This window comes from Odontesthes bonariensis, chromosome 1 (genome assembly GCF_027942865.1).
Source record: "Odontesthes bonariensis isolate fOdoBon6 chromosome 1, fOdoBon6.hap1, whole genome shotgun sequence".
Lineage (NCBI taxonomy): Eukaryota > Metazoa > Chordata > Actinopteri > Atheriniformes > Atherinopsidae > Odontesthes > Odontesthes bonariensis.
Genome location: NC_134506.1, coordinates 14,511,192 through 14,522,120, shown reverse-complemented (window position 1 = coordinate 14,522,120; position 10,929 = coordinate 14,511,192). Strand labels below are relative to the sequence as shown.

At 38.8% G+C, this 10,929-nt stretch overlaps 1 protein-coding gene across 1 annotated transcript; it reads left to right on the top strand.

Annotated features, from left to right (window-relative positions):
* Window positions 1-3,094: 3,094 nt before the first annotated feature.
* slc24a5 (solute carrier family 24 member 5) lies at window positions 3,095-10,593 on the top strand. The gene is made up of 9 exons (XM_075478208.1): window positions 3,095-3,251; window positions 5,270-5,449; window positions 5,598-5,681; window positions 5,917-6,020; window positions 6,181-6,281; window positions 6,886-7,169; window positions 7,299-7,505; window positions 9,503-9,604; window positions 10,024-10,593. Exons 1-9 carry the CDS (start codon window positions 3,095-3,097, stop codon window positions 10,344-10,346), a joined length of 1,542 nt encoding a protein of 513 aa, XP_075334323.1. The 3' UTR covers window positions 10,347-10,593.
* The last annotated feature ends 336 nt before the right edge of the window (window positions 10,594-10,929 follow it).

Here is a 10,929-nt window from a genome sequence, read left to right as displayed (position 1 = left end):
GCTCTTTGCACAGCTGCAGCTCACGGTTCTTGATAACAGGAACAATGGCAATATTATGAGCCTACATTCCTGAAATAATCATCGGACAGAAAGTCAGGAGCAACGTGAAATGACTGGCTACAGCGTTCTCAGTTAATTATCCCATTTTTGATACATCTGGCAAACTATGCAGAAATACTGGTTTCTTCTGGGTGTTTAACAATATATATAACAAACTGCAGCACCATAAGAGGGTTATGGTATTCACTGAGAACAATATGAATAAGAATGCCAGCAGTTTATTTGTCAATGAAAGGAATTTCAGCAGTACGCAATTCTGTGAATGATTTTTTATTTTTTTATTTTTTTTAAACCAAAACATCCACTTCAACAATACTTGGATGGCCCCAATGGCTGGGCACTATGACCATCCAAATCCAGTAACCAGAACACAGAGAGAAAAAAAAAATCGAGGATGGTATGAAGGATGCTCCACAAGTAGCCCATCCACAGTTTTCCAGAGCTGAACCATGTTTGTTTCTTGCTCAAATGCAGGTCACTACACATTGTCCACTATTGGTCTAAATGGAGCTAAAGGCACCCAAGTGCCAAAAAAAAAAAAAATAATAAAATAACCAGTACTGGTAACTAGAGCAACTAGAGCACAGCCGACACTGAGCCTGGGTTGGTCCAGTTTAAAAGGCTGCCATGAAAAACATTAAAAAATAAATTAAACTGACCCAAAGTCCTATAGGCAGGACTATCCACACTGACATCAATCAACCAATAAATAAGACAAGTATGGATCTAGAATTGAAAAAAAAAAATCTCAGCTCAAACACTGAGTCTGCTGAAATGTGGTGATAATAATGGAGCTGAGACGCAGTAAAGGGTCAAACCCTGTTCTTGTGAGTCTATCAACAGGCTGTCTAAACAAACCATGAGCAGCCAACACCACAAAGGGGCGCCATTAACTCACTCATGCGTGTGGATTGTCATGATACACAAACATATTGGGCCTCATGCAACAACCGTTTGTACGTCCAGTTTTGTTCTTAAGTCGTGCGTACGAGTGATTTAAGAGATTGATACGCTTGAGTGATGCGCATTCGCCAATTTTTTTGTATTTTACGTTTTCTTTCAGGTATGAACAGAATTTACGAGTGATCCAGACCTGTTGTAGGAGTTTTGTAAAATAGTCCGCTGTTATTTCAAAGTAAGTTTGCATGACTAATGGATTGTATATTTAATTACTTTGAAGAAAACATATATATATATATATATATACCCCATAATTATGCTGACATTGTTCTGTTTGACTTAGATTATGCACTAATTAAAGGTTAATTTGGCTCGGTATACAGTATAACAAGGTCAATGGGAAGTGTAACCAGCGGCTGACTTGCTACTTTTGGATGCCTTAGCGCTTCAGGCTCTTGGAAGAGAGCGTGTGTTCCGAGACCGTGTAGATATCCTTGCGGAGACAGACGAATGGCTGACATCGCGATTTAGATTGCCAAGGACTGTGCTGCTGCAAATATGCAGCTTGTTAGAGCCACAACTCCAGAGAGAAACACGTCGATCAAACCCAATTCCACCACACGTCCAGGTCCAAGGGTGGTGAGCCCTTGGATTTTTGTCTACAGAAGCCTTTCAGAGGGAGATTGGAGACAGATCGGGGGTGTCCCAGTCCTCTGTGAGTCGTGCGCTCCCCTTAGTCATCAAAGCTCTCATCAGTTTATCACCCATGGTACATCAAATTCTGAAAGCAGAACTTCAATCAAGCCCGTAAGTTGTTCTTTTTGCACCTTGATGCCATTTTCATGACTCAACACTTCCTGGCACAGGAGATAGAAAGCTTAGCCTTATATGGTATTATTTTGGGTGTGGAATATGCACATTTACTGTCCTCGTGCACATGCACTTAAATACGCACGGGTGGCTTTTTCCGAAGTTAAGAGCATTTGTTGAATCTGACGGGGCATGTTCGTACGAGACCTTCGTACAAAAAAAGTAAGAGAAATTTTGAATAAGAATACGAAAATGTTCTTGCATGAGGCCCATTGTTTGAACTCAGTATCACCCATCACAACAACAAAAACATGTGCAGCCGCATTTGACTTGTGTGCACTGTTTGAAAAAAGAAAGTTGAAAAATCCAAAGACAAATAAGTATCTATGTCATTCTTAAAATATTCAGCAGATCTTTATGTAAGCTCCTGTTAAGCAAAGCTTAGCTAATCGTCATTGCAGCACCTCTGAAAACAAACAAAGCAAAGCACCGACTTGGTCTGCAGGTTTCTGTTTGCAGCAAAGTCTGACGCTCCATTTGTTTCATTTCTTCCGAGCATGCAGGTGATGTGAAGAGGCCTCAAAGTGTGACTGCTGGTAAAGTGGAGAAACTTGAGGCATGTCCAAAAAGGCCCGACACCCTGTCTCCTCTCGCTCAGACACACCACATTTTCTGTCACATGTCTGCTAGTATAAGAATATTTATTAGTTTATATATCACGATCATGCATGGGGGTTAAATTGCACACAGGAGTAAGCATTGAGTCTTTGTTGGGCCACTCTGTGATGTCATGTTAATATATGTCAGGACCTGACACCGAGTCGCTAATCATACATAATTATCCTTATTTTTACAGATAGCACCAGCACATCATAAAGATTTTTTTTTTTTGTTCTTTTGGTTGGTGCAAGCATGGTTACTAAAATAAATCTATCTGCAGAGCTTCAGGACTTTACTATAATTTGATTACCACTGTAGAAATAACTAATTTCTCCCTATTTAAGATGTGGTAGAGTTATTTCAAAGTCCGCTAATGATGAATTACACCCCTGATGAGCCTCAGGCTAGAGTAACTTCAAGTCAGCTGGAATGACTCGCAACTCGTGATCCCCCCCCACTCTCGGTAGCGCCAGACCTTAAAAGATGCTTTTCCCCCCCTAATAATCTCTTTGCAGCTTGTAGCTTAGTATAGTGTTAGATGCAGCTTCTATAAGCTGTTACAGCCCGCATTGAATCTCTGCAAGCTAAATGGACTAAATAAGACACATGAGTCCTTAGAAAACTCGTTCGTTTCAATTTGTTTTTATTTAACTTTCAAATTACTATGGGTAAGGCTGCAGCTCTGCAGAAAAAGAGGAGAAAGGATTTTATACCTTACTTTTTGGGCTTTGTCATTTTCTTGTATGCCACTGTTCATCTAGTATCACTGACAGCAAAAACAACTCAGGAAACCCACTCTGTGAGGGTGCGCCGGGCCCTGGGTAAGTTATTATTAATGTTTTGTGCCTGTTAGTTTGAAGCATAAGAGGAGTTTTATTGCATTGAGTCTGTTTAATCCAACAGTGTAAATGTATTTTGTGTTTGATAAAGTATGAATGAGGAGGCTGGAGTTTGTTTGCACACTGTTCACTTATATTCATATACTCGTATTCTAATCAGCTGCAATCAAAGCAGCTGGTTATTATAAACTATCAAATAAATGTTTTAATGTACAATTTCTTAACACTGTTAAGATGATTCTTCATCAAAGGCACCTCCTCAGGTGCAAAATATGGTGTTGGTTGACAACATTTTGAAATATTCTATTCATAACCATTTTCAAAAATGAGATTTGATTTTGAACAAAGTCTTGCTTGCTAAGCTTGCTCACAAAAAGCTTCTTAGTTACAAACGTCCGTCTGTCTGTGTGTATTCATGGTTGTGCATATTATATGTGTATGCCTAGTTGTAAAAAAAAAATATAGGATTATGTAGACCCGTATATGATAACCTACTTCTGTTTATGTGTTTATCACCAACTCACAACTATTGTTTTGACTATTGTCGTTTAGGATTATAAAAGATATGGGGATTATGTTTCTATTGTTGTTTTATTTTTGCCTGTTGGTAAAATCAAATAAATATTTCATTATCAAATAAAAGTAGAAGAACAATGTAACTGTAACACTTCGGCTTACTTTTACCTTGAATTTACAAGAGGGGGGTGACTGGGTAGTAGGCCAGACAGAAACCATAATTTTCTTAAAGGGACCAACAATACATTTGAGTTGTCTGAAGACTGCAAAAGAAAGGTGCAATGTGAAGTAGTTTAGAGGTCAAGCAGACCAGGAGATGTAAAGTTGATGGCAGACCATTTAGAGACAAGACAATCAGGTCAATCTATAATATCGGTTTTGATTTTTGTGGGATTATGCACTTTTTTCAACCAACTAAAACATGATGACAACTCCAAAATGCCACAAAACAATAATTCATTAAATAAGTGTAATGATTTGACTAGTTGTGGACCAAAACATTCACACACTTGATAACATTATAATCATATATTTGACAAATGTGAGTTGAGTTTTGTCAAAGGTCTGTTTGGATTCCTCAAACGCACATTTGTCTCCAGACAGTTCTAACAATTCACATTTTAATCGGGCTAAGCAATATGCAAGTGTTTTGGGGTGATTTTACCCAAGTGATGAGGGCTTCAACAATTTTGTTTACACTGTTCGTTCTTTGGGAAAGCTTGTTCACATGTGTAATAACCATGCAGTGATACATCAATGCATATTACAGCGCAGCGCCGTATGTGCAGCAGGCATTTTTGTACATTGTGAATATAAAACAACATTTTTAATTTACTATTTTAGTTCCCAGTATCCATTCATTCCAGTTATTATTATTTTTTTGCAAATTTAGTAGAGCACTACTCCAAAACAATACAGTATACCTGAATCTGAATATTTCCAGTTAAAAGTCAACCAACTCCAAATGAATCATGCTAATTTAATTCATTTTACAGCTTAGTAATCAAACTTTTCTTATTCATCAGCCATCATTTCCATTTCCATTCAACAACGATTTAGTTTTCAGATTTAATGAACTCATCCCGTTTTTTACAGCTTATTTAAAAAGATGTTAACCCTCACCAAAATGAATGGCTTGTCAGTTGTTTTAATGGTGTTTTAATGAGTGTGAGTCAAGGCTGCTTTGAATAAAAATGAATGTTTTGATGCTACATTTTTTTGAATTATTTCCATGACCTTCAAAATATCTCTGCTCTAACTGACCCCAGCTGCCAACCAGCCAACCTCTAATCAGTTTTGGCTCATCAGCCGTGACAGTGTTTGCTCTTCTTCATTTTGGCATGAATTAGCGTGTAACTACCATTGGGAGTCCAAACCAATCTTGACTGTTCCCTGAAGCTACTTGTCAGCTGTTTTTGGGTGACAGATTATATCAGCGATGATCACTAAGCAGTGTGTATGTGTGGGTTTTCTGCTGTTTTCAGAGAATGAAACAGAATGCATCTCACCACAAGCCTCCGAGTTTCCTGCAGGCTTCTTCACTGTGCAGGAGAGGAAGGATGGGGGGCTGGTCATTTATTTTTTGCTTATTTTCTACATGTTTTTGGCTGTTTCTATAGTCTGCGACGATTACTTTCTGCCATCCCTAGAAGTAATAAGTGAACGTAAGTTGCATGAAATATCTTCTAGCTCATGTCCAGTATCCGTGTGTTCCAGAGGGTAAATTCATATTACCACTCTGTTGTTGATGATGATGAACTAGCTTTTGTTTCATCAGCTTCTGTGTTGTTTTGTCTCTTGGGACCCCCTCAGGTCTGGGATTGTCTCAGGATGTGGCAGGAGCCACGTTTATGGCAGCAGGGAGCTCTGCACCTGAACTGGTCACAGCATTTCTGGGTAATCATGCATAAGAAAACAATAATTATAAACAGCGATGATAATGACACTTTCATCAGCATTCGTATCATTATACCACTTTCTGGCTCACTCAACTGTGCCCTCGTCACCATATGGGGTCTAAAAGGGAGGACATTTCCATTCTCATTCCCATCTCGCATATCTTTTTCAGCAACTTTCACATTGCTGCTGCTTTTAAAACTACAGTGTGCTGTTTATGTGCTTCGTGTCATAGGTGTTTTTGTGACAAAGGGGGACATTGGTGTCAGCACCATTGTAGGATCAGCTGTCTACAACCTGCTCGGAATCTGTGCTGCTTGTGGACTCTTGGCCTCTATGGTAAATTTTAACAACATACTTACATATTGCAAACAAGATTTACCCATTTAGTAACTACTTGTTTTTTAGAGCGGTGCCTTTACTGAGTCAAAGGGAAAGAACTGTTGTGCTCATGGTGTTGTATAAGCTGTAAACCATTTATTTTTGCTTCCTTTAACAGGCAGGGCGTCTCACCTGTTGGCCCCTGTTCAGGGACTGCCTGGCATACGGAATCAGTGTTGCTGCTGTTATTGCCATACTTACTGATAACAAGGTGTACTGGTAAGTGTACTTGTGTATTTGTGTGCAGTGACTCAGCATTATATGGTTACATGATCTTCAGACCTTACAAAACCAATAAGGTGGTTTGTTATAAAAGACAAAGTCAAATAGAACTGCTTATTGCATATTGTGACACTGAAAATATAAAAATAGATCACAAAACAACTGTTCTGTGCAGTTTTATGATTCACTTGTGTTTTTTATATTGACGGTTAAGTGATATCTGTACTGCCAGAACTGTATTGGTCCTGTCATAAAAAAAGTTATCTAAACCAACCTAAATCACAAGCAGCCCACAAAAACATGTGAAAAAAAACTGTAACAAATTTTGGGTAAAAGAACAAGAGAAATATCCCACATTTGGAAAGAATTAAAGTGTATGAAGCTTATTCAAATGATTAGATGCTGTCATAGCTTTACCGTATTCTGTATTCTTTTGCAAGTAGAATTTCATCAGGTTAACCATCTTACACTTTATATAGTTCATTCATAAAAAGTGCCAAAAGAATTTTGGTTTGAAGCTCAAGGAGCAGCTTAAAATGTGAACTTCACATTATATTAGGCATAGTCACAACTTAATATCTCTGATGCTCAATCTTGACAGGTATGAGGCTGCCTGTCTGCTGCTGGTCTACGGCATCTACATTGTGGTTCTGTGCTTTGACCTCCGCATCAGTGAGTTTGTCCTGATGAAGCTGAGCCCTTGCTGCACCTGTCTGAGCTCCGGCTCTGTTGAGAAGATCGAGACACAGCCTCTGATGGGCTGGCACGATGACACCAGTTTGCGTGTCCACGGACGCTCCAGAACGGACAGCGGGATCTTCCAAGATGACTCTGGGTACTCTCACCTCTCCCTCAGCCTGCATGGCCTCAATGAGATTCCTGAAGGTGAAGCATGCTTTTGAAAGCACTTTTTACTAGCGTTTTTGTCATGAAATTGTCCACATGGAGTCAGTTACTTGCTTGTGCCCTGATGCTCTGAATAAATAAATCTTGTTGTCTGCCATTATCCACCAGAGCATAAAAGTGTGTTTTCGGTTCCTGAGAGCGACGTGAAAAGGATCCTCTGGGTTCTGTCGCTGCCTGCCATCACTCTGCTGTTCATGACCATCCCTGACTGCAGGAGAAGGTTCTGGAAGCAGTGGTTCATGATAACCTTCCTCATGTCAGCTGTCTGGATCTCAGCTTTTACATACGTGCTGGTCTGGATGGTCACTGTTGTCGGTAAAATGCCTGTTTTAAAGACATCATAATGTGCTTTTTCAGGTTTTGGCTTTCTTTCAGTTTGCTACACAGATCTGAAAGACAAAAATTGCCAGAAGTCTACATCAAAGAGAGTTACAACAAAATATATTCTCCTGAACTGCATGAAAAGCTTTACTAGTGGTCAAAGCTTTTCTTCTTTTAAAAAACAACATCACCATCTGTCTAAAGAGACAGAGGCTCAAAAGAGGATTCTCAGTTCTAACATGACAAGAGGTGCTGCAACAAATGTAGAATATGAGAAAAAAAAGAATGTTTCTTTGGCATTTAAACATTTAAAACTGTTTCATTCAAAATCAAGAGCCTTTAAATGAGCTTGGTTGGTGTTCTTTCAGCCTTTTCAGTATAGAGACAGGTGTAAATCAGCCCCATCCCTCAGCAAGCCATTGCGAATCACAAGTGTTTGAAACTTGTGAGAAAAACGTCTATATTGCAGTCACATGTTAGTCTGCTGGCTAATTCCTAAGATGCCATTGTTCTAAGGAATGGGGGTCATTATAGTTCCAGTGGGCTGTGTGCCTGGCCAGCCACAGCAGGATTAAAGCAGCTTCACCCCTGAGGAAACACAGTCATGTGAGGACTGGGTGTACATACAGAACCTGGCATGGGTTTAAGAACAGATTCAGCCTCTATCTACAATGGAGATGTAAACTATAAAGTTGACCCAAGAGCAAGCTTAAAGGACAAAGTTATCATGTGACATTAGATCTCTTTAACCCTCTATGGTACGCATTATGATCCCAGTTGGTAAAAAAATGTTTTGGGTGTTTTTTTGTCTTAAAATAGACCAAGTAAACTTAATCAAGAGACATTTTTAAAAAACATTATTTTTTTAGTAGTTTTTAGGGTTTGTTGCCATACGGCAACATGGTACGATAGTGGAAAGTAATGAAAACAAGAGAGTTTTGTTTAAAATTGTAATAACACTTATTTAAAAACTCATGTTATAGTCTCAACAATCCCCAGTAGCCTGAACAGTTAAGAATGCATCTAATTTGAAAGTAAAAACCATTTAAAAAGACATTTATCATAGTTTAATTCAAATTTTTGTGCTATAGCACTGTGTGCTATAGCGACTTGGAGATCTACACTGCTGAACCAGTTATCAAAAAACAGCTTGTGGGACTGGTTGGCTGGGATTATGCTCGCAAGTCGTAAAACGATGTTGCCACTTGCATACTTAATCCTAATTCATCTTCACTACCATCTACTGGGAGGGCTAGTTTTGCTTTCTCCCGTGAGAAACCATAAAACATTGTTGCATTCATTATGTAAATGGAAGAAAGATGTGAAGAAAGATGTGTCAAATATCATCATATGCAATGCCGAAAGGATTCACAAAGTGCATTATTATAGTAGACTATAGAAGATCAGTGTACATCAATGAAATTTCTATTGACTTTACTACAACAGTCAAATGTGTATCTGTCAAATTGATGGTTGATTGATGCTTTTGAACAATATAGGCCTATAACTAAATACAAAAATTATCAACATGCCAGGCTAGCAATCATTAAAACACTTTTTTTTTTAGCTGTTTTTGAGGAGTCAATTGTTGAGGCTCCTCCCTGTGAAGATGTCTGCAGAAAAGGGGTTCAAAATAGCCTCCAGAAAGTCATGTGACAGATTTAAACACTGCTATTGGTTTACTTAGAACCCCACCTCTCTTTTAATGCATTGCATCATAACTGGGTATATATTGTCTATGAGTAGAAGGCTTAAAATGGGTTTGTTGCCAAATGGTAACGTCGTACCATAGAGGGTTAAGTATAATGAGCTTATTATCAAATAGTTGTCAGACGAGCACACAGAGAAAAGAAGATAAATCAAATTAAACTGTCCTGTTTTTTAATTCCTTAATTAACAGAACTTTCAATTGTTGTGAAAAACAAAAAGAAATATCATTCAAAGCGCAATACTTTTACATCTTAAAATTGTCTTGGATTCTGTTTACACAGGTGAGACGCTTGGCATACCCGATACAGTGATGGGACTCACTTTGCTTGCTGCTGGAACCAGTATACCTGACACTTTGGCCAGTGTCATGGTAGCCAGAGAAGGTAAGACTGACATATTTCAACCAAGAGAATTTTTTGGTTGAAAGAGAACTGCAAAATAAGATGGAGTGTAAAAAAAAGACTGCAGTCAAGTAGGCATCTGCTCACTAATGCTCGTGAGCTCACAAAAGGAGTTACCTGCTACAGCAAAGCCTTCGAGAGATAATACTATCAAGACAGTTAAAAGAAAGTTATTAGAATGTGTAAAAATTTTTTTTAAAAAAAGCAGTTTCTTTTCCAGTAACAGTAAATGCAGTAAATCTTGAAGTAAACACTTCTTACAAGCTAAATATCAAAACTCTAGTTTCTGGCTTACTTATGAAAACCAGTAGAAAATCTTCATGCGTCATGTAACAAAAAAAAAGGCAAACTTAAGCCAGTAGACACAATTTCTACATGTAACCATGTTTTCTGTTTATTAGGGAAAGCTGACATGGCCATGTCCAACATTGTGGGCTCTAATGTTTTTGACATGCTGTGCCTGGGTCTGCCTTGGTTCATCAAGACTGCCTTTGTGGACACCAACAACCCCATAGAAGTCAACAGCACAGGGCTGATCTTCATTGCCGCCACACTCCTCCTCTCAATAGTCTTCCTTTTTGTATCAGTGCACATCAATGGATGGAAGTTGGACTGGAAGTTGGGACTCATTTGTCTCTTTTGCTACATCCTTTTTGCCACTCTGTCTATCCTGTACGAGTTGGGGATCATTGGGAATAATCCTATAAGATTTTGCAGCGACTGAAGCCGTATGTTTTAGAGTTGTACGCCAAACTGAAAAATGTTAAGCCTTTAAAACCTCCAAAGGTCATAAAAGCACACCCCCACTTCCAAGTATACTTCACCACGGTGGATGTGTGCTGGTCCCATCACTGGAGGAAGATCTCTTTGTGATAGATTTGAAACAAAGGTGAATACGTGCCAAAGATCATTCTCTTGTATGTGCCGAACGTGATTAAAGCGAAGGCCAATTCTCAAGTGCTTCCCGTCTCAAAGGCCTATAAATAGAAAATGTGTCATCTTATCAATGCCATGCCAAGAAATACACAGGTCAACTGAACTTATTTGGCCCGCTTACGTTTTAATTGGGACAATAAAACAGTTTGACACATTTTATGAGCAGGGAGGAAAGGTGGAAAGAGTTTAAAAAGATAAAAAACGCATGCAACTAAAAGAGATTTACTGACGTGTTTCAGTCCTGTTTACAGCTACCTCTCCTAAGTTTGCATGGATTTCAGACACTTAATGATGCCTAGATAATCAACAGTCGAAATCCTATTTCTTATTCTGGCTTCCCGTTATTAACGCTCTCGAGTCCACTTGATAAA